At 42.1% G+C, this 24,710-nt stretch overlaps 2 protein-coding genes across 3 annotated transcripts; one reads left to right on the top strand and one right to left on the bottom strand.

The window, feature by feature from the left end:
* Positions 1-1,776: 1,776 nt before the first annotated feature.
* LOC123062077 (transcription factor VOZ1) lies at positions 1,777-6,992 on the top strand. Of its 2 annotated transcripts, none has more exons than XM_044485413.1 (4): positions 1,777-2,170; positions 2,271-2,540; positions 5,552-6,077; positions 6,168-6,992. In XM_044485413.1, exons 1-4 carry the CDS (start codon positions 1,949-1,951, stop codon positions 6,773-6,775), a joined length of 1,626 nt encoding a protein of 541 aa, XP_044341348.1. In that variant the 5' UTR covers positions 1,777-1,948; the 3' UTR covers positions 6,776-6,992. The 2 variants fall into 2 exon arrangements, with proteins under 2 accessions (XP_044341348.1, XP_044341347.1); XM_044485412.1 differs by having other exon boundaries at positions 2,268-2,540.
* An 844-nt stretch (positions 6,993-7,836) lies between these two features.
* LOC123062078 (ATP synthase subunit epsilon, mitochondrial) lies at positions 7,837-10,365 on the bottom strand. Its single transcript, XM_044485414.1, has 2 exons — positions 9,958-10,365; positions 7,837-8,128 (listed from the first exon to the last, which is right to left on the bottom strand). Exons 1-2 carry the CDS (start codon positions 10,142-10,144, stop codon positions 8,106-8,108), a joined length of 210 nt encoding a protein of 69 aa, XP_044341349.1. The 5' UTR covers positions 10,145-10,365; the 3' UTR covers positions 7,837-8,105.
* Between the last annotated feature and the right edge of the window lie 14,345 nt (positions 10,366-24,710).

The raw sequence follows: 24,710 nt of genomic DNA, 5'->3' as shown, positions 1-24,710 counted from the left end.
TGAAGCTGATTTGGAATAGTTGCTTTGTTTTATTAAACCTTTTCAAAATCCGAAAAAATCAGGACCAGGTCCGGTTTGTTTCAGCTTCAACCTGTTTCGAACCAGATGTGGATTCGCTTCACTAGCAAAACTGATTTTGGCACCGAAGTACACCGAGACGTTCTCTAGGAAAATACACTGAAAAATGACCCCGAATAGGACTTGAACTTTGAAAATGGCCACTGAAGTTGGTTCAAAATAGTTGTTTGTTTCTGGTTCATTTTCTTCAAAGCCAAAACAAACATGGCAAGTCCCAGTTTGTTTTAGCTTCAATGGGATTCCAATTAGATGTGGATTCGCTTCACTGGCAAAGGTGACTCTAGCACTGAAGTACGGAGAGACGTACTTCCGAAAAATACATTGAAAATGGCTCGAATCAGATTTGAGCTTTACCGCCGGAGCTGATTTGAAACAATTGTTTGTGTCAGATTCATCTTTTTAAAAGTCGGAACAAACATGGCCAGGTCCGCTTTGTTTCAGCTTTAATGGGCTTCGAGTCAGATGTGGATTCGCTTCACCACCAAAGCTAATTTTGAAACTGGGGTATACCGAAACGTGCTTAGAAAAATACACTGAAAATGACCCGAATCAGATTTAAACTTTGCCACTGAAGCTGATTCAAAGTGGTTGTTTGTTTCAGATTCATTATTTCAAAGTTGAAACAAACAGGACGGTCCTGCTTGTTTCAGCTTCAACAGGCTTTGGATTAGATGTGGATTCGTCTCCACTCGCAAAACCGATTCTGACACTGAAGTACACTCAAACGTGCTTGAGTAAAATACATTGAAAATGACCCAAATCGGATTTGAGCTTTGCCAATGAAGCTGATTCAGAATAGTTGTGTTTCATATTCATTTGTTCCAAAGCTGAAGTTTGTTTCAGCTTCAATGTGCTTCGAATTAGACGTGGACTCGCTTTTAGTGGGAAAGCTGATTCTGGCACTGAAGTACACAGAGACGTGCTTCAGAAAAATACATTGGAAATGACTTGAACCGAATTTGAGCTTTGCCACTGAACCTAATTCGAAATAGCTGTTTGTTTCAGATTCAATTTTTTTTCAAAGCTGAAACAAATAGAGCTAAGTATGGTTTGTTTCAGTTTCAACGGGCTTCGAATTAAAAGTGGATTCGCTTTCACTGGGAATGAAATACACCGAGACGTGCTTGTGAAAAATACATTGAAAATGACGAGAACCGGATGTAAGCTTTGCCACTAAAGTTGATTCGAAATAGCTGTTTGTTTCATATGCAAAATTTTCAAAGCTGAAACAGACGAGGCCAGGCCCGGTTTGTTTCAGCTTCAGCGAGCTTCGAAGTAATGTAGAAGTGAATTCGTTTCAGTGGCAAAGCTAAACCGAAATAGGTGTTCCATTTTCAGGTTTTCATAAAGCTGAAACAAACGGGGCCTAGCTCTCACCAAGTCGACACAGATTCATTCGGAAAAGAAAGTTGAGACAGATTGAGAAGGAGAGATTCGCACGAGAAAAGGAGAAACATAAACGTTTCATTCTATTGTCGAAAGCCCACAACCACAAGAATGGAAGAGAGACGCCAGAGAGACGAGGTGAGCCGACGAAGCAAAATCGAAGAGCGAAGACGAGTGAGTCCACGCCAACGCCATGACACTGTTACCGCACGACGCTTTCGACTTTGACGAGTCCTGGGCTGGATTCCTCCCTATCTACCCCGCCCGGAGGCCGCCCACCCCCGCCTCCTTTTTGCCGCGGCCGTCGCTTTTCGCGAGCCGACCCAGCAAAGTGGCAGCCATACCAAGTGAGGAAGAAAAACGACACCAAATTATACGAGCATCTCCATCTCCTCTCCCGTGGCGCAAAGGGTGGAGGGAGAGGCCACCCACTCCACGGCGCCGATCGATCGGAGCAGCGGAGAGGACGGCGCGCGCGTCGGCGATGCGGAAGGGGCCGTCGCGGTCGGGGTCGGCGCGGCACCAGCAGTTCCGCGCCCGCGCCAAGACCCGCGTCGACGACCTCCAGGACATGTTCTCCGGCCTCCAGTACGCCCGCAAGGAGGCCCGCTCCACCGACGCCGTCCTCCTCGAGGCGCAGCTCCACCAGATGCTCCGCGAGTGGCGCGCCGAGCTCAGCGTCCCGTCCCCCGCCTCCTCCCTCCAGGTATGCCTGTCCCCTCCTCCATTCCTCTGCGCTTTTCGTTTCTTGTGCCGTGCTGTTTTGCCGGTGTTTGATTGGGTGGTCATGGTCGACGGCGCAGCAGGGGAACAACAACCGGGATCCGCCGTCCGAGACGCCGCGGCCGCCGCAGCTGGCGGCGGCCGAGGAGGAGGACGACGCCACCAGCAAGCTCGTGGAGCAGAAGCCCCGGCCGTCCGCTAATCAGGCTCACAAGCACGCGCAGGGAGACCAGGACATGAAGCCGGAGCCGCGCGAGGAAGCGATCGCGGATCCAGTGACGGTGGCGCAGCAGCCGACGTCGCTGGGTCCGGGAGTTATCACCACTCCAGCTACTGCCGGGTTCCACGATCAGGTAGTATAAACAGTTTGCTACTTGTGGCTGTGTTTTCGGTATAGCTTCGTGACAGTTTGTTACTTCCTCCTTCCCATAATATAAGAACATTTCTGACACTAGACTAGTGTCAAAAATGTTTTTATATTATGGGACGGGGGGAATAGATTGTACTTCGTCGGTAAACTAATATAAGAGCGTTTAGATCACACTTTAGTAATCTAAACGCTCTTATATTAGTTTACAGAGGGAGTGTATATATTTTTAGTTGGATATGTGGCGTGCCCTGCTAGCAACTTCCGTTCAGTTAGTCATTTGGTGAGGATTTCTGCATTTCTTATGGAAAAAATACTTGCGCGTTCGTGGGGAATGACATGGAGCTCTATATCCTGATCAGTTGATCAGAATCACAAATATTCAAATTTGAATTTGTATGGAGATCTATGATGGATGTGCATATCAATCTAGGTTGTCTTCAGTCCAGAGGTAAAATTAGAAATTTCTATATAGTATAAGGCTTGAGCTACTGCCTTTTGTGATTGGGTGTGGCTAGGTCTTAGTCGACTGAGACTTAACCAAGTCTCGGTCAAGTGACATAACACATAAAAAAGGAAGAAGAAAAAACTCAAAAGAATTTTTTGCATGAATCTCTATGAAAGATCTTACGAGTATAGCATCGACCGAGACTTGGTTAAGTCTCAGTCGACTGAGATTTAGCAATTCCGTTTGTGATTTGGCTTTTGTAGCTAATCTCATTGCAATGATACTGATAGACCGGATCTAGTTACTTACTCCCTCTGTCCCATAATATAAGATCTTATTACATCCAATATGCTGATCTTACATTATCGGACGGAGGGAGTATTACTTTATTTTAGGGTAGAAATCTGTGATTTACAACCACAATGGCCATTATGTGGCTCCAGGAGTTGCATAGTTCTGACTAGTCCTTTTCTTCAACTTATGTTTGTTAGATTAGTTTATATCTTCGAAACCGTCAGTTAAATCAAGCTCTTACAAGTGTTTTGTGCTTCTGTGGTCAAAATCGTAGCTTGAGAGTAAATTTTTGGATTCTTTGGCATACATACATTTTGCCTTTGAACTAAGCGTAGACATAGTAACGCACTAAACTCTACCATTCTTCTACCCTTTCATTAACATGAGCATGAAAGGGCTGTATGGCAGGAGCTCTTGAAGGATCATCAGGTTAGACAGTAACATAGGAGAGGACTTAACATGGCTGTGGTCTGGGCCAAATAGATTAGCAGCTGGTCAGGCCGGGGGCATCTTCAGATATGAATGAAAGCATAGTACAGCAGTTTTCACAATGAGTCTATTGCTCTACGCTTTCGATGGTCTTGGATAATCATTATCTACCTAGTCTTACACATTTGCATTACATAACAATAATAGATTCACGCAGACTGCAAAGCCACTGAGCTTTATGTCCTGCAATCCATGCTCCATTTAGTCAGTACAGCCTCCAGGTGGTTGCAATTTTTATGTCTAGCATACATTGAACTCAAGAATATGCTTGTTTATATATCTCAACGGATAGCGTTCTGTGCTTCTTGTAGTTGGGGTCTAAATGCTGGTTAAGTGGTCAGTTAAGCTGATTTATAATGTACTTTACTATGCAAAGACACATGGAGAAGAAAACTAAAGCCCTTCTTGTGGTGTACAGGAGTACTTCGCTTTTGTGTTATAATTGCATAGCTATGAACTTGCCTGAAATTCTGTATGATTGCTTCTAGTATATGGACCCGAAACCATAGGGGTTAGTTCAGATTATTGTTAGTGTATTTGGTGGGTTCTGAAAAAAAAATTGTTAAGCTGATTTGTAGTAATATTTGAGACAAAAAGTAAGTTTTTTTTTTGTCTTTAACCATCTTATGGGGTACAAGGGTGCTTTGTTTTTCATCTTAAGTTAGGATATCATCCATTTTGGTTTCCTTTTCTGCCTGCTTCTCTACCCCCTTAGCATGCTTGTGTGATACCCCTGCTGACGCCTTTTCTTCTTCTGCTGTGCGCTACCACATACTAAATTTTGGCACCAGCACATATACGATAAGCGCAGACACTGGTCAAAGTTTTTGTAGAAGTAGCAGTTTCTACTTCATTCAGTTAGGGGTGGGAAAAACCCTGCAAACCAAAAGCAAAGGATAGTTCTAAAGGACGAGGAGCAAGGAAAAAGGAACCAACCAACGTTGGATACTGTGTCTAGTAGCCTAGCAAAATCAAATCACCATCACGACAAATTTCAGAGGTGAAGGATACAACGGGATCCTACTTTCTGCCCCCTGCCTTATTCACGCTAGAAGATCATGCACAGGGATTTTCTTATTTTGAAAAAAAAAACAATCCTTTACCATCCGAAGTCTCCATACTTGGCCTTTTTAGACGTCCTCTATCTACTGCTTGCTTCTGCTCATGAACCACAAGAAGAACGAAGCCTGGTGATCTTAACCATAAAAGCCTCCCTCCAAAACCTGTCTTACCAAGCTCAAGCTGCATTCAAGAAGAGTGGTGATTTCCAGCTTTGTGTGACACAGCTGGCAAAAGTAGTTATTGGATGCAGGCGGAGCCGCGTCCACCTGCATTCCTTGCACGAGCTACCAAACGTGGAAGCGCTACTTCAGAGACATCCATGGTTTCCTTATGTTTTTTATTTATTTGGTTTGAATCAAACCAAGGAAATTCGTGCTGTACATGGGTTTGTCTTTTATACTTGCACGCGTAGGGTGAAGCGTCACATAATCTTGTACCTCTGCCCTGGATTAGTTGGGATTGTGCTGCCTGCAGGCATAGCATAGTGAATTTCTGGAGAAGGGGTCATCTCAGCGCTAAGATCATCAATCATCTTGCATTGTTTAGAAGAGCCACCAGTGTTTTATGCTTTCTGCATGACATCTTGTTTAGGTTCAGTGCTAGGTCTTTTGGAGTTTTGCCATCTCTCTGTCACCTCCATTTCTCGAGTTCTAATTTTGACATAACTGAGCTAAATTTAACAAGGTTTTGCCATGCCCTTCCAGATGTACTATGTGAACCAGGAGCTTAGTGTTGAGGATTTTCTTTACGACGATGATTACAAGATAAACCTTCCTGGGTCCAATCCAGAAATCCTCAATAACCTTGAAGGGATTGGTCACCAAGAATATCTGCAGTTCAATTTGCCACAAGAGTTGCCCCCTAATGCATATCTTGATATGAACAACTATGGGCAGAATGCTGGAGATGGTTTCCTGCACATGTCAGACTTGCTCACAACAATGTCTCCAGCACCTGCTTCATTTCTGAGGCCAAAGTGCGCTCTCTGGGACTGCCCTCGGCCTGCTCAAGGATCTGAAAGCTGGCAAGATTACTGCAGCATGTACCATGCTGAATTGGCCGTGAAGGAAGAGGGCCCTCCAGGCACAATGCCTGTGATCCGCCCGAGAGGTATTGATCTAAAAGATGGCCCTTTGTTTGCCGCTCTTAGTGCAAAAATCCAAGGAAAGCATGTCGGTGTTCCTGTCTGTGAAGGGGCTGCAACTACGAAATCCCCTTGGAATGCACCTGGTAACTTCTTGCCACATAACTCATGTTCTTACATTTGTATTGGTACCGGTAATTATGTCCTGACTGTTTGTTAATTTCTATCATTTGCAGAACTTTTCGACCTTTACATCTTTGAAGGTGAATCTATGAGAGAATGGCTTTTCTTTGACAAACCAAGAAGGGCATTCGACAGTGGAAACCGGAAGCAAAGGTCGCTGCCAGATTACAACGGCCGTGGCTGGCATGAATCAAGGAAGCAGGTGATGAAAGACTTTGGGGGTCTGAAGAGATCATACTACATGGACCCACAGCCATCTAGCAGCTACGAATGGCACCTCTATGAATACGAGATCAACGATCGCGACGCTTTTGCCTTATACCGGCTTGAATTCAAGTCTTCGGACGCAAAGAAGAGCGCTAAGTCAAAATTCACTTGCAGTCCACTGATTGAAATCCAGCAGCAAATGGTCAGGCTGAGCGCAGACGGTCCTGTGGAGAACAAGCGGACTGCCCGTGCGCGGACACAGGATGTCAGCACAAACATCTACCCAGTTCAGAACAACACGGCTCAGGCTAATGCTCCGGACGCTTACCAGGCAGCATCGCAGGTGGACCAGATGACATTTTTGAACGGCAGTGTTGTTTATGGGCCTCATCTCCCATATGGCTACTCAACCGAAGGAGGTGACTTCTATTGGAACTCAAACGACGGGGCTTGATAAAAACATCTTCGACTTGTGGCATATTTTCGGCTTCAAGTTCTAACCGTATCAGCTGTAATTAAGGGGTCTTACTCTATTTGCAATGGCCTCCATAATTTCTATTGGGAATGGCCTCCGTGATTCTAACTGTAATGGTTGGGCCAAATTTAAATTTACAGGAAACGTCTCTTTGAGGCAAGAGGGTGCTCATTCGTCGTGTCTGCGCCGCGTCCAATGTCGTGGCATCTCTTGGTGCACAGCGTCCAATGTCGTGGCATCTCCTTGGTGTGTCTGTGCCGCGTCCAATGTCGTGGCATCTCTTGGTGCACAATGTTGTGGCATCTCCTTGGTGCACAGCGCATGATGAGAGATGGATTACCACGTTCGATAGGTGTCACCTCTTTGGTTAGAGGTTTATCGCCCATTTGATGGCTCTGTTTTGTGTGTTGTGTTGTGCATGCGCTTTCTGTTCTGAATCTCGGTGAAATGCTGAATTTGCGTATGTCATCCTTCAGCTGCAGCTACAGGTTTGCAACCTCTGGAAGGAAAGCACATTTTGGTATTTAGCAAGGCTGTGAATCGTTTTGATGTTGCGTCAAGGGCTACCATTCACTAACCGGTTATTAGCAACACAAACTTGCACAGCACAAGTTTCTGAAGAAAAGCACATAGTAGTAATAACATAACTTTTACATGTGCTGCCGTGACATGCTGGCAGCTACGGCAAAAGGACCGTATAGAGAGGCGCCTTGGCTCATGTCCATCGGGTCTCCAAATTATCAGAGTAAATAACCGAAGATTCATAAAAAAGAAATCAAAGTGTGATCCTATAATTTTTGGTCAAGATTTCTTTTTGCTGCAAAAAACAGTGTTCCTATTTTTTTGAGGGGAATCAAATGTGTTCCTAAATACAACATACTTTACTATATAGTAGATTCACATGTTTTTTTGTGTGTAGCACACATGACCATATTTTTTAATAAGAGTGCTATTATGACTTCAAAGTGTTTTTGATTAGTATTATTATTAGCATTATTGTTATTATTATTTTATAAAGGCTCCAAGAGATATACACCAAGTGACATGGGTAAAACAGTTTATTCATAAGCTTTGGAATATATACCAAATTAAAGCATCGGAAGATATAACGCATAAAAACACGCTCACTCGAGCCCCACAAGACACGAGTTTCACATGGTTCAGGTTCATCAAGTAGAAAAGGAGCAATTAGTAAATATAACAACATAGTATCGGAATAGATCCATTGTCACCGCAAGAATTTATTCTCAAGTTCTTAAGCCCTGACTCAACAACTTCTCAAAACATCAATCACCATGGCACCCGATCTTCATTCATCATCTGTGCGCACAGCTGCAACATGAACAAACAAGTTAGTGTTCAAGAGAACAATACATCATGAAGTAGAATCAAAGCAAGAAAGAGCCTCATTTGGTTCTACTTGGTTCAATACCCACCAACCACCATGAAGAAAGCAATACATTAAATATGCAAGTACAAAATCATCACAGAAGCTGGATAAGCAAATTATTCAGAAAGGCGTAGATATTGGATGCAACACTTCATGCAAATAGAGCCTCATTTGGTTCTACTTGGTTCAATACCCACCAACCACCATGAAGAAAGCAATACATTAAATATGCAAAGTACAAAATCATCACAGAAGCTGGATAAGCAAATTATTCAGAAAGGCGTAGATGTTGGATGCAACACTTCATGCAAATCACTCAGAGAGCAACCATAACAGTCACTTAAGGCCCTGTACAATGCAAGATGCTTGGGGTAGATGCTTAGAGAAATAAACCAGTTTTTCTCTAAGCACCGGTGCTTATTTGTAGAGGATAAACGCTTAATTAAGCGTCTGTCCTGTAGAAATAAGCACCGGTGCTTAAGAAGAACTCGGTTTATTTTACTAAGCATCTCCCTAAGCACCTCCCATTGTACAAGGACTAAGCATTCCAAGACCAAACTACATCTACTTTTGCAGTTCCTGGAAGAATATCCACGAATTGCAATAGAAATATAGATAGTTATGTGAAACACGAAATCAGTATTGCTATAGATCACTACTTAGTGTTCACATGCAATCATGCATGCAGCCGAATAAACTCCCTCTGCTTTGCTACCAGCTCTGTATCAACAAATAGAGTAATGACAAATCTTGAGCCATTTGCAGAACTATGAGGTACTGATGCATTGACTCTGAAAAGTGAAAACTACGGGTGCTAATTATTACCACACCAGCCCCTCTATTAGTAGACTTGCACATGCCTTTGCCACATGAGGTTTCTTTATCGTCAGCATGAGTTCACGAATGCTCTAGTGCACGCAGCAGCCACGTGGTGCCACAGATTAAGCTCATGATATTTTCCTTGCATCAGGGGAAAGAAATCTATTGCGAAAAGCTTGCAGAGATTAATCGATAACCATGACTGCATAGAAGTTCAGGTGGGGCTCCTACAGTTAATCTTCAAACAGAGCCACAGTTTCTCCTGGTTTTAAAGGAATATAGATATATTTTTTATCTGGTAAAATTTTGCATAGAACAGAGACGATAAGGACCATCATGTCCGCCCAATCCAGCCTATGCAAGGTCACACTCAGGGTAGGATCCTCGTTATGTATTACTTCATGCATTCATGGTTAATCATCTCTATTTTCCAGCAAATAAGTAATACTAAGTACTAAACTGTAAAACATAATCTTACGATTCTAGCAGCTCCAGGCTATAGGATGAGTTAAAATTCCCAATACATCTCAAGTGAGCTGATACCAGAGTCCTTAGCAGATGACACAACAATCTTGTATATTACACTGACAGCTAACTTTAAGATCATCCTTTTGCGTAGGTCAGTTTTTTCCCCTCCTCACAACACATTTCTACCAACAGGCAAAAAAAGGACGCACACTAGATCTGTGCCATCGTCAACGACGCACAGATTTCTACGCAGGTGTGCAACAGAATCACGCGAAGACGCGCGGCCCAACCAAACATCAGCGCTGATCAGATCGTATTCAATCCAGCAGATCAACCTAGACATGTAAACCGCTAGACCTAGACCAAGATCTACATCCAACAGTACCAAGCCAGATCCACGAACCCTAGGATTCATTCCGTAGCCAGGCAAATCAAACCGGATCGAGGACGCGGGACAGGGACTTGATCGGATCGAGGAACTTACTGGGCTTCTGCTGCTTCTCGTCGGCCCACTTGGAGAGGGAGAAGTGGACCTTCTCGCGGGAGGAGACCTCGGTCTTGAAGGGCTCCTTGAGGCAGCTCCGCACCAGCGCCGCGCAGACGTTGGAGTAGCCGATGTAGGTCATCCCCGCCGCGCGCCAGAAGGGCACCGCCGCCGTCATCGCCGACATCGTCGCCTCCGCTTCCTCTCCTCTGCTTTTTTTTCTCTGCTAGGGTAGAAAGCTTCCTTTCCTCTGCTCGAGCCGCCGCCGCCGATGATAGAGATGGGGAAATGGGCCTTGAGGCCTTTTATCTTCTCGCTGGGCTTCTTTGCTTCTGCCCAAACGGTCGGGAACGAGGCGCAGACGCGAAACCTCCCAGTTCGATTAGTCCCACATCGCTCGCGGAGCTCGGCGGGGCAGGGTCGGACGGGTATAAACTATAAAGCGAGGGGCAGGGCTCCATTCCAATTCATGCTTCCTTCGTTCCAAGTTTCTTGACTTTCATTTTTGACTACTTTCTTCGTCACGGTTCATTGGACCAAACCTTATCTATTGTGGAAGTGCATATAAATTTAATTGTGTCTTTTAGACTGTGACGGAGAAAGTAGATATAAATATCTGTGTCTAGACAAATGGAGGTGGAGGTTAATTAATTTGGAACGAAGGTTAATTAATTTGGAATGGAGGGAGTATTTTTCTCGGCCTTTTCATGTACTAGTATTTGTTTTTATCAGTTTTGTACCCACTCCGTTTTTAAAGCACATTCAATAATGAATTAATGGTATTGAATTGTGTATTGTGTATGTTCATATTTTTGTCTATAAATTTAGTCAAAGTTTATAAAGCTTGACTTTGACCAGCTAAAAGCGCAGGAAGTATATGATATATGAGTCATGTGCTTACAACGATATTAAATTTGTTTTTAGGGAGGGGGTCCATCCCTCACGTGTTCTTTGGATGTTGCACTATTGTCCAGTGGCGCACCCTAACCAAAGCTAATATAATTATCCCAAATACTTCATCGTGCATGTGATTTGGGCGAACCGAGCGGCGGCAAAATTTCGTGTTTTGATCCTTTTCCGAAACCTATTTCAGATTTGACCCTGAGTTAAAAAAAATCGAGATCTAATCTTTTTGCTACCGCCCACAACCCTACCATCAAAGTTTTTGACGGTAGGTACGAGCACGCACTGTGTTTAATATTTAGGCTGGTTTTGGCGGTAAGGCATGCAACCCTACCGTCAAGGTCCTTAGCGATAGGCTGTTATACCCTATCGTCATAGTCCCTACCGGTAGCAAAAGGGTCAGATCTCGAAATTTTTCCAAACTAGGATTAAATCTCAAATAGGTTTGGAAAAATGGTCAAAACATGAAATTTAGCCCTGAGCGGCCATAATGATCGCCCGATGCGTGCGGTGCGGCCGTGCCAGGTGTTACCTGGTCGGCGAAGTTTATGCAGCTGGAAATGTCGCTTACCTTATCCACTCGACCGTCCTCCAGCCACTTCCCGGTGAGACGCGTCGCGCTTATCATGCATCCGGCCGTCCATGTCCTCCTGGAGATGCGTGCTGCGCCTGGCAGGGCCTACTCCCCCGGTTCCCTATGCTGCTGGCCGGCTCCTCGTCTTTGCCTGCACACTTGCGCTGCCATGCGACCCATCTATAGGTTGCGGCCTTCTTCAGCTACAAGCTGAAGCCACTGTAACCATTCATGGCAGCAAGCCAAAACCAGATGGTCGGCGCCTCAGGAAGGGATGAGAGATATGTGTAATCTTCAATTCTTACGTGCACTTGTATTGCAGCCGGTGGATCCTATCAATCCAGCTACTTTCCATCGTAGCTAGCTTCTTATGTGCACGTTTCGATCAACCAACTCTTGTATTTGTGTATCTCGGTGGTATTGGCGAAAGCAAATTCACAGTTGGACAACAAGACGATGCTAAGTTGACTAAATGCCTGTTTGTAAATTGATCTATTGTTTACTATTTTTTGTTGGCATCCACAGTAGTTGTGGTTGTACATATAGTAGTCCTAGTTAGCACATGCATGGTCACACAGTTGTACAATGTGGTTCGCATAGTCGCATATGAATTGTCGTGGGAGTTCTCACGCCCTGCCGTGAAGTTGCACACTTTCGTCGGCGCAGTCGCACATGCACAGCAACAGAGTTGCACAATCTAGTCCACATAGTCACACATAAATTATTGTGGGAGGTTCTCACGCCCGGAGGTGGAATTGCACACTCTCGCCCGCATAGTCGCACACACGTGGACACGGAGTTGCACAATCTCGTCCGCATAGTCGCACATGAATTGTCGTGGGAGGTGCTCACGCATGGTCAGGGAGTTGCACACTTTTCTCGGCACAGTCGCACATGCATGGCCACAGAGTTGCACGATCTCATCTGCATAGTCGCACATGAATTATCGTGGGAGGTGCTCACGCCCGGCCGCGGAGTTGCACACTATCATCGGTATAGTCGCACACGCATGGCCACAGTTGCACAATCTCGTGCGCATAGTCGCACATAAATTGTCGTGGGAGGTGCTCGCGCACGGCCGCGGGGTTGCACACTCTCGTTGGCACAGTCACACATGCATGGACACAGAGTTGCACAATCTCATCCGCATAGTCGCACATGAATTGTCGTGGGAGGTGCTCATGCATAGCCGTGGAGTTGCACACTTTTGTCAGCACAGTCGCATATGCATGGCCACAGAGTTGCACAATCTCGTCCGCATAGTCGCACATGAAATGTTGTGGGAGGTGATCATGCCCGACAGTGGAGTTGCACATTCTCATCGGCATAGTCGCACATGCACGACCATAGAGTTGCACAATCTCGTCTGCATAGTCGTACATAAATTGCCACGGGAGGTGCTCACGCCCGGCCATGGAGTTGCACACTCTTGTCAGCATAGTCGCACATGCATGGCCACAAAGTTGCACAATCTCGTTTGCATAGTCATACATGAATTGTTGTGTGAGGTGATGCCATAAGTGAAAACTGCATGTCCATGGTTAGAGAAAAAAGTTGCACATCGACTGTCAACTAGTTGCACACCAACGACTAAACAGTTGCACCAAACGAAGACTAAGCTGCACACAAAAAATCATCGAAACGTATTCTTGTGGGATCTAGTTTCGAAAAGCACGTTGCGAGGGTTCCAACGGTAAAAACGGATCTTAATTTTGACACGTGGTTTAAAAATTATGACTTTTAAAAAATTTGAAAACTCAAATTAAATGTGTTCACACCTATTAACATGTATGCTTTTGTAATACTTCTTGTTTGCATGGTACCTATAGATTATAATTTTGTATATATATCAATTAGGAGGGACACATTAATTATTTTGATTAGCTTAAGTTTTGACAATAGAGATGTGGCTCACTAAAGCAAGACTAATTTAATTATTTTGTTCAGTTTAAATTACGATGGCTTACGATGGGCTATTAGGTGACTTGGATGCTTATTTTTAGTAAGCCAGGCGAAATTTTTGGACGAGACTGAAAGGCGAGCACTTTCTGCTCTGCATCTGCATGAAAATAGACAAATCTTTCGAGAGAAAATAATACTCTACATGATTCTACCGTGTATTTCAAAAAGGGTTATTTATTGTTTTTGACTGTTATGAAAAATTTGGACGAGACTGGAAGATTCTGGTGAGCTACGCTTAGCATTGTACTTATGGTGGGTGTTTTGTCTGCTACAGAATTTTGTAGATCTATTTCTCCGTTACACTTTAAATACATATCTTTTGCACTAATGGTGTTTAACCAGAAAACGTAGATGGTTAGAGGGACAATAATTCAAGTCCTGGTGCTCACACTATTCCTGGATTTATTTCAGAATTTTCGGTGATGCGCTTTCAGTGAAATGAGACGTTCCCGTCGACGATGAGGCGCCTACGGTGACTTTTTTGAGAGAGAAGAGATACGCCTACGGTGACTTCGTAAATTTCAAGATGACATATCGGCTCAGTCTCTCGAAGGTGCTCATAGGGGTAGGGTGTACATGTGTGCATTCATAGGGGTGAGTGTATGCGCGTATGTATGAGCGCTTGCGTCTGTAGTGATGTTAAAAAATGTAGATTTAAAAAACATGTTTCACCGAATCCTAATTATATATATATATATATATAATATATATATATATATATATATATATATAGATAAATGTTCCCCACTGATAACCCACAAGTATAAGGGATCACAACAGTTTTCGAGAGTAGACTATTCAACCCAAATTTATTGATTCGACACAAGGGGAGCCATAGACTATTCTCAAGTATTAGCAGCCGAGTTGTCAATTCAACCGCACCTAAAAAACTTAATATCTACAGCAAATTATTTAGTAGCAAAGTAATATGATAGTAGTGGTAACAGTGGCAAAGATAACAGTAGTAGTTTTGTAGTAATTATAACAGTGGCAACAGAAAAGTAACTAAGCAAAGATAAATATGTGAAAAGCTCGTAGGCAATGGATCAATGATGGATAATTATGTCGGATGCGATTCCTCATGCAATGGTTATAACATAGGGTGACACAGAACTAGCTCCAGTTCATCAATGTAATGTAGGCATGTATTTCGAGTATAATCATACGTGTTTATGGAAAAGAACTTTCATGACATCTTTTGTCCTACCCTCCCGTGGCAGCGGGGTCCTATTGGAAACTAAGGTATATTAATGCCTCCTTTTAATAGAGTACCAGACCAAAACATTAACACTTAGTGAATAGATGAACTCCTCAAACTACGATCATCGCCGATAAGTATCCCGATTATTGTCACTTCGGGATTAACGAATCATAACACATAATAGGTGACTATAGACTTGCAAGATAGGATCAAGAACTCACATATATTCATGAAAACATAATAGGTTCACATCTGAAATCATGGCACTCGGTCCCTAGTGACAAGCATTAAGCATAGCAAAGTCATAGCAACATCAAGCTCAAAACATAATGGATACTAGGGATCAAACCCTAACAAAACTAACTCAATTACATAATAAATCTCATCCAACCCATCACCATCCAGCAAGCCTACGATGGAATTATTCACGCACGGTGGTGAGCATCATGAAAATGGTGATGGAGGAAGGTTGATGATGACGATGGCGATGGCGACGGATTCCCCTCTCCGGAGCCCCGAACGGACTCCAGATCAGCCCTTCCGAGAGAGATTAGGGCTTGGCGGCGGCTCCGTATCGTAAAACGCGATGAATCCTTCTCCCTGATTTTTTTCTCCCTGAACGTGAATATATAGAGTTGGAGTTGAGGTCGGTGGAGCACCAGGGGGCCCACGAGGCAGGGGGCGCGCCTAGGGGGTAGGCGCGCCCCCACCCTCGTGGGCAGGGTGTGGGCCCCCTGGCCTTAATTCTTTCGCCAATATTTTTTATATATTCCAAAAATATGCTCCGTTATTTTTCAGGTCATTCCGAGAACTTTTATTTCTGCACAAAAATAACACCATGGCAATTCTGCTGAAAACAACGTCAGTCCGGGTTAGTTCCATTCAAATCATGCAAGTTAGAGTTCAAAACAAGGGCAAAAGTGTTTGGAAAAGTAGATACGATGGAGACGTATCAACTCCCTCAAGCTTAAACCTTTGCTTGTCCTCAAGCAATTCAGTTGATAAATTGAAAGTGATAAAGAAAAACTTTTACAAACTCTGTTTGCTCTTGTTGTTGTAAATATGTAAAGCCAGCATTCAAGTTTTCAGAAGAGATTATGAACTAACCATATTCACAATAACTTTTAGGTCTCGTGTTTACTCATATCAATGGCATAATCAACTAGCGAGCAATAATAATAAATCTCGGATGACAACACTTTCTCAAAATAATCATAATATGATATACAAGATGGTATCTCGCAAGCCCTTTCTGAGACCGCAAAAGATAAATGCAGAGCACCCCTGAAGATCAAGGGCTGACTGGAAATTGCAATTCATGGTAAAAGAGATCCAGTCACAGTCATACTCAATGTAAACTAATAGTAATGCATGCAAATGACATTGTTGCTCTCCAACTGGTGCTTTTTAATAAGAGGATGATGACTCAACATAAAAGTAAATAGATAGGCCCTTCTCAGAGGGAAGCAGGCATTTGTAGAGGTGCCAGAGCTCGATTTTGAAATAGAGATGAATAATATTTTGAGTGGTATACTTTCATTGTCAACATAACAATCGAGAGATCTCGATATCTTCCGTGCTACACACATTATAGGCGGTTCCCAAGCAGAATGGTAAAGTTTTATACTCCCCCTACCACCAACAAACATCAATCCATGGCTTGTCTGAAAAAACAGGTGCCTCCAACTAACAACAATCATGGGGAGTTTTGTTTGCAATTATTTTGATTTGATTTGAGCATGGGACTGGGCATCCTGGTTACCAGCCATTTTCTCGTGAGTGAGGAGCGGAGTCCACTCCTCTTGAGAATGTTGCGCCTAGCATGGAAGAGATAGACAACCCTAGTTGATACATGAGCTATTCAAGCATACAAAACAAGATTTCATTTGAAGGTTTAGAGTTTGGCACATACAAATTTACTTGGAACGGCAGGTAGATACCGCATATAGGAATGTATGGTGGACTCATATGGAACTTTGGGGTTTATGGAATTGGATGCACAAGTAGTATTCCCGCTTAGTACAAGTGAAGGCTAGAAAGAGACTGGGAAGCGACCAACTAAAGAGCGACAACAATCATAAACATGCATTAAAATTAATCAACACTGAATGCAAGCATGAGTAGGATATAATTCACCATGAATAAAAATATCGTGGAGGCTATGTTGATTTTGTTTCAACTACATGCATGAAGATGTGCCAAGTCAAGCCACTCGAATCATTCAAAGGAGGATACCACCCTATCATACCACATCACAACTACTTTAATAGCATGTTGGCACGCAAGGTAAACCATTATAAACTCCTAGCAAATTAAGCATGGCATGAGCAACTATAATCTCTAATTGTCATTGCAAACATGTTTCATTCATAATAGGCTGAATCAGGAATGATGAACTAATCATATATATTTACAAAAACAAGAGAGGTCGAGTTCATACCAGCTTCTCTCATCTCAATCAGTCCATCATATATCGTCATTATTGCCTTTCACGTGCATGACCAAACGGTGTGGATAATAATAATAGTGCACATGCATTGGACTAAGCTGGAATCTGCAGTCATTCAATTCAAGGAAGAATACAAGGTAATATGGGCTCTTTATTAGATCAACAGTACATATGAGAGCCACTCAGCATTTTCATCATGGTCTTCTCCTCTCGACCCCCAAAGAAAAGAAAAGAAAAACAAAACTATTTACACGGGAAAGCTCCCAACAAGCAAAAGAAGAACGAGAAATCCTTTTGGGTTTTCTTTTTAATTACTACTACTACAAGCATGGAAAGTAAACTAGCTAAAAGCTACAACTATTTCTTTGGTTTTTCTTAAGGTTTTTCAAACACACAAGAAGAATGCTGGAAAAGGAAATTAAACTAGCATGGATAGCACAATGAAAAAGTATGAGCACCGACAACTAAAATGAGTGTGTGAGCATGAATGTAATGTCGCTGAGGAATACGTACTCCTCCAAGCTTAGGATTTTGGCCTAAGTTGGTCTATGCCCATGGATCAAAATGGTCCTCTCTAGTGTACTGAGGAGGATCCTCAGGATGCCACTCATTGGCGATCTCCTCCGGATCCCACTGATAAACAGACTGGCGGTGAGGATCAAGTGATGGCTCAGGCTCAAGCTCTGGAGCTAATGTCAGGCTCCGGTATGCATGAATGGCTTCCGGCAAAACAAGGTATGTGCCTGAAAATATGTTGAACAAAGAGGGGGCAGGCAAGGTAATAGTCTCAAAGTAATTTTTTATCAAATATCAGTCTATAGTTAAGCATCTTCTTCTTATTCTTAACAATAAAATCATGGGCTACCATACTCTTATAATATAGAAAAATAGGAGGCATCAACTCTTCCTCTTTCTCATAATGCCTAATAGGTATGTTAAAGTGTGTAGCAAGGCGCGAGACAAAGATGCCTCCAAAGACGGGACCCTTTGTACGGTTTAGATTTAACCGTTTAGCAACAATAGTGCCTAAACAAAAAGTGGTATCACGAAACAAAACATGGCACAAAATAACGATATCAGGGGCACTAAGATTTCCACTGTTCCCACGACCAATCAAGCATATACTAGCAAATATTGCAAAGTAACGTAGAACAAGAAAATGTATGCTAGTAATTCTTGCATCAGAAACTTTCCTCGTTTCCCCTACAACAATCATATCAATAAATCCCTCCACATCATTACGATGTGGTTCCTCTATGCTGCCCGCAAAGAGTAACTTGCAAACCGCACAAAAATCATAAAGTGACATCTCCTTATACTCATCATACAAATAAAAATCCACAGAAGGTGGTGACCTCCTAGCATGGAAATGAAAATTTTGCTCAAAAATATTAGTGAGTAGGAGATACTGTTCGAGTTGGTCGTGGAGGAAGTCGGTGAGGCCTGCATTCTCAGCCAAATAATAAAAGTCTTCATAAATCTCGGCTGCTCTCAAGAACTCATCACAAGGCCATTCGCACGACCGAACCTCCGCAGTGCGAGGGAGATTATATTTGGGCTTCTTATTCTCTTCACTTTGCTTACCCGTCGAGCTTCGGCTCGAAGAGCCCCTCAACAATCTCTTCATCATTTCCTTGAAGAACAATCCCCCAAGGCAGTTTTGTGAATGGAGCTTTGAGCGAGGAGATCGAAAATGGCAGCAAGATGAGATATAACTCGGGTTTGAGCTGGTGGAGGATTTTTTTTGGAGGAAGACGAAGTGTGTGGGTGCAGGAATAAGTGGAGGGGCCCACGTGGGGTCCACGAGGTAGGGGGCGTGCCCAGGGGGTGGGCGCGCCCTCCACCCTCGTGGGCACATGGTGAGGCCCCCTGGTGTGTTCTTAGTGCCAATAATTCTTAAATATTTTAGAAAAAATCATATTAAATTTTCAGGGCATTCGGAAAACTTTTATTTTTGGGGTATTTTTTATTGCATGGATAATTCAAAAAACAGACAGAAAATGCTATTTTTGCTTTATTAAATCTAAATAACAGAAAGTAAAAGGGGGGGGGGGTACAGAGAGTTGTGCTTTCTAGCTTCATCCATCTCATGCTCATCAAAAGGAATCCACTAACAAGGTTGATCAAGTCCTATTAACAAACTCATTTCGAATCATATGAAACCGGAGAAATTTTGAATAACACTAGGTTACCTCAATGGGGATATGCACGTCCCCAACAATAAGAATATCATTTTTTTTTCTTGACAGTAGGAAGAGGAAGTTCAAAAACCCCAATAGTAATCGATGAAATTTTTCCAATAGAATTGATACTGTGGATTTGAGGTTGTTTCCTTGAAAAGTGTACCGTATGCTCATTACCATTAACATGAAAAGTGACATTGCCTTTGTTGCAATCAATAACAGCCCCTGCAGTATTCAGAAAGGGTATACCAAGAATAATAGACATACTATCGTCCTAGGGAATATCAAGAATAACAAAGTTCGTTAAAATAGTAACGTTTGCAACCACAACACGTACATCCTCACAAATACCGATAGGTATAGCAGTTGATTTATCAGCCATTTGCATAGATATTTCAGTAGGTGTCAACTTATTCAAATCAAGTCTACGATATAAAGAGAGAGGCATAACACTAACACCGCCTCCGAGATCACATAAAGCAGTTTTAACATAGTTTCTCTTAATGGAGCATGGTATAGTTGGTACTCCAGGATCTCCTAGTTTCTTTGGTATTCCACCTTTAAAAGTGTAATTAGCAAGCATGGTGAAAATTTCAACTTTTGGTATCTTTCTTTTATTAGTAACAGTATCTTTCATATACTTAGCATAAGGATTCATTTTAAGCATATCAGTCAAACGCATACGCAAAAAGATAGGTCTAATCATTTCAGCAAAGCACTCAAAATCCTCATCATCCTTTTTCTTGGATGGTTTAGCATGGGTTTCTGAACCCATGGTTCTCTTTCTTTACCATGCTTCCTAGCAATAAAGTCTCTCTTATCATAATGTTGTTTCTTTGATTATGGGTTATCAAGATCAACAGTAGGTTCAATCTCTACATCATTGTCATTCCTAGGTTGAGCATCAACATGAACATCATCATTAACATTATCACTAGGTTCATGTTCATTGCCATATTGTGTTTCAGCATCAAAAATAGAAATATCATTGGGATTCTCAGGTATGTCAACAACAGGTTCACTAGAAGCATGCAAAGTTCTATCATTTTTCTTTTTCTTCTTCTTAGAAGAAATAGGTGCATCAATATTAGTTCTCTGAGAATCTTGCTCAATTCTCTTAGGGTGGCCCTCAGGATACAAAGGTTCCTGAGTCATTTTACCCCCTCTAGTCATAACTCTAACATCATTATCATGTTTCTTATTATTTAATTCATTGAGCAAATCATTCTGAGCCTTAAGCACTTGTTCTACTTGAGTGGTAACCATAGAAGCATGTTTACTAATAAGTTTAAGTTCACCTTTAACTCTAGACATATAATCACTCAAGTGTTCAATCATATAAGCATTACATTTCAATTGTCTACCAACATAAGCATTGAAGTTTTCTTGTTTAACAATAAAATTATCAAACTCATCTAAGCATTGGCTAGCAGACTTATAACGAGGAATATCACCTACATCAAATCTATAGAGAGAATTTACCTTTACTACCTGTGTCGGGTTATCAAGACCATGTATTTCTTCAATAGGTGGTAAATTCTTAACATCTTCAGCTTTAATACCTTTTTCTTTCATAGATTTCTTTGCCTCTTGCATATCTTCAGGACAAAGAAATAGAATACCCCTTTTATTCGGAGTTGGCTTAGGAGTTGGTTCAGGAAGTGTCCAATCATTTTCATTAGTCAAGATATTATTCAATAGCAATTCATCTTGATCAACTGTTCTTTCCCTGAAAACACAACCAGCACAACTATCCAGGTGGTCTCAGGAAGCATCGATTAGTCCATTATAAAAGATATCAAGTATTTCATTTTTCTTGAGAGGATGATCAGGCAAAGCGTTAAGTAATCGGAGAAGCTTCCCCAAGCTTGTGGGAGACTCTCTTCTTAAATTTGCACAAAATTATATATTTCCCTTAAGGCAGCTTGTTTCTTATGAGCGGGGAAATATTTAGCAGAGAAGTAATAAATCATATCCTGGGGACCACGCACACAGCCAGGATCAAGAGAATTAAACCATGTTTTAATATCACCCTTTAATGAGAACGGAAATAACTTAAGGATATAATAGTAGCTGGTTTTCTCATCATTAGTGAATAGGGTGGCTATATCATTTAATTTAGTAAGATGTGCCACAACAGTTTCAGTTTCATAGCCATAAAAAGGATCAGATTCAACCAAAGTAATTAACTCAGGATTGACAGAGAAATCACAATCCTTATCAGAAATACAGATAGGTGAAGTAGCAAAAGCAGGGTCATATTTCATTCTAGCATTCAAAGATTTTTCTTTAAGCTTAGCTAATAATTTCTTAAGATCATATCTATCATTGCAAGCTAAAAGGTCTCTAGCAGTTTCTTCATCCATAACATAACCCTCAGGCACAACAGGAAATTCATATCTAGGGGGAGAATCTTCATCATCACTTTCATCAATATTATCAGTTTCAATAATTTCATTCTCTCTAACCCTAGCAAGTTGTTCATCAAGAAATTCACCTAGTAGCACAGTATTATCAAGCATAGAAGTAGTTTCATCATAAGTATCATGCAAAGCAAAAGTGACATCATCAATAACATGCGACGTATCAGAATGAATAGCAGGAGTAGGTGTCGCAAGTTTACTCATAACAGAAGGTGAATCAAGTGCAGAGCTAGATGACAGTTCCTTACCTCCCCTCGTAGTTGAGGGATAAATCTTGGTTCTTTCATCTTTCAAGTTCATCATAGTGATCAGCAGATATAAATCCCAAGTGACTCAAAGAATAGAGCTATGCTCCCCGACAACGGCGCCACAAAATAGTCTTGATAACCCACAAGTATAGGGGATCGCAACCGTTTTCGAGGGTAGAGTATTCAACCCAAATTTATTGATTCGACACAAGGGAGCCAAAGAATATTCTCAAGTATTAGCAGCTGAGTTGTCAATTCAACTGCGCCTGGAAAACTTAATATCTGCAGCAAAGTATTTAGTAGCAAAGTAATATGATAGCAGTGGTAAAAGTGGCAAAGGTAACAGTAGCAGTTTTGTAGTAATTGTAACGGTGGCAACAGAACAGTAACTAAGCAAAGATCAATATGTGAAAAGCTCATAGGCAATGGATCAGTGATGGATAATTATGTCGGATGCGATTCCTCATGCAATGGTTATAACATAGGGTGACACATAACTAGCTCCAGTTCATCAATGTAATGTAGGCATATATTCCGAATATAGTCATACATGCTTATGGAAAAGAACTTGCATGAGATCTTTTGTCCTACGCTCCCGTGGCAGCGGGGTCCTATTGGAAACTAAGGGATATTAAGGCCTACTTTTACGGAAATGTTAACGCCCACACGTGTGGGCGTTTGCACATCGCCCACACGCCTCCATCACCACTCATTTTGCCACTATGAATAGATGACATCAGCAGAATTTTTTTTTGGTTTTCGGCTTAAAAATGTTGTATCTCCTAAATAAAAAAGTGAACTAAAAATCCGTTTTCACCATTAAATCCGTCTCGACGAGATCTTCAAAACTAGACCCCATGTTGATATGTTTCGACGAATTTTTTTTGCCAGAAGTTGCCACGATGTTTACACTGCAGTTGCCATAGGGCTTAAACTAAAGTTGCCATGTGGCAATTTTAGTTTGTAGATCATGGCAATTTTAATATTTTGATGATGGCAACTCCAGTACTTTGACCATGAAAATTATTTTTTGTATGAACCATGGCAATTTTACGTGCATGTATCATGGCAATTTTAGTTTATGGTTCATGGCAAGTCTAGTTTCTTAATTCCCCGTTTTATAAATGTCAAAATTTACTTTTAAATGTAGAAGAAAATAGCTGAAACATATCATGGCAACTTCAGTGTAAACATCATGGCAATTCATATGCAATAGACATGGAAACTTTTAATTCAAAAAAAATTTCATCAAAACATATCAACATGGGATCTAGTTTCGAAGATCTCATCGCGAGGGATTTAATGGTGAAAACGAATTTTCAATCGGATTTTTCGTTTAAGAGATAAAACATTTTAAAAACTGAAAATCCAAAAAGATTCCTACATGCATGCATGCGATGACGTGGCAATCTGTTTACATTAGAGACGTGTGGTGCGTCTCCCTTCCTGCCACACGTGTGGCAGTTAGCGCGACCCTACTTTTAATAGAGTACCGGACCAAAGCATTAACACTTAGTGAATACATGAACTCCTCAAACTACGGTCATCACCGGTAAGTATCTCGATTATTGTCACTTTGGTTAACGGATCATAACACATAATAGGTGACTATAGACTTGCAAGATAGGATCAAGAACTCACATATATTCATGAAAACATAATAGGTTCAGATCTGAAATCATGGCACTCGGGCCCTAGTGATAAGCATTAAGCATAGCAAAGTCATAGCAACATCAATCTCAGAACATAATGGATACTAGGGATCAAACCCTAACAAAATTAACTCGATTACATGATAAATCTCATCCAACCCATCACCGTCCAGCAAGCCTATGATGGAATTACTCACGCATGGCAGTGAGCATCATGAAATTGGTGATGGAGGAAGGTTGATGATGACGATGGCGACGGATTCCCCTCTCAGGAGCCCCGAACGGACTCCAGATCAGCTTTCTCGAGAGAGATTAGGGCTTGGCGGCGGCTCCATATCGTAAAACATGATGAATCCTTCTCCCTGATTTTTTTCTCCCCGAACGTGAATATATAGAGTTTGAGTTGAGGTCAGTGGAGCACCAGGGGGCCACGAGGCAGGAGGGCGCGCCCAGGGGGGTAGGCGCGCCCCCACCATCATGGACAGGGTGTGGGCCCCGTGGCCTTGATTCTTTCGCCAGTATTTTTATATATTCCAAAAATATTCTTCGTTGATTTTCAGGTCATTCCGAGAACTTTTATTTCTGCACAAAAATAACACCATGGCAATTCTGCTGAATACAACGTCAGTCCGGGTTAATTCCATTCAAATCATGCAAGTTAGAGTCCAAAACAAGGGCAAAAGTGTTTGGAAAAGTAGATACGATGGAGACGTATCACCCACTACCTCTATTTTCCAGCCCATGTACTCGTGTCGCATAATCATTTTGATTTTTATACTTCTAGCAACAAATCTTCAAGATTTCAGCAATAAGCTTCTTCCATTCTTCACTCCACCTTGTCCGTGATTCGCCACATAAGAGCATGTACAGCTGGTCACCCCTTATTATTTTTTATTTTTTATTTTTTCGTGTGGCAACTGTCACCCTCAAATCCATGCAACTCATGCGACGTGATCAAATTTTTATGTAGGCACAAGAACATAGGAATAGCAAACACATGTATACTGGGGGATAGCAAGTCCATCATAGCGTTGGATGAAATATGTTTATAACATCACCAGGCACAAAATGTTCATCAACCGGACCTAGCCTAAATGAAACTATGTAGACGTAAACTATGTGGAGGTGGAGACTTCACCATTTTCTCCTTGGCCCTTC

This window comes from Triticum aestivum, chromosome 3A, assembly GCF_018294505.1.
Source record: "Triticum aestivum cultivar Chinese Spring chromosome 3A, IWGSC CS RefSeq v2.1, whole genome shotgun sequence".
Lineage (NCBI taxonomy): Eukaryota > Viridiplantae > Streptophyta > Magnoliopsida > Poales > Poaceae > Triticum > Triticum aestivum.
Note: the sequence above shows the minus strand (reverse complement) of the source record. Positions and strands in the feature narration are given on the sequence as shown.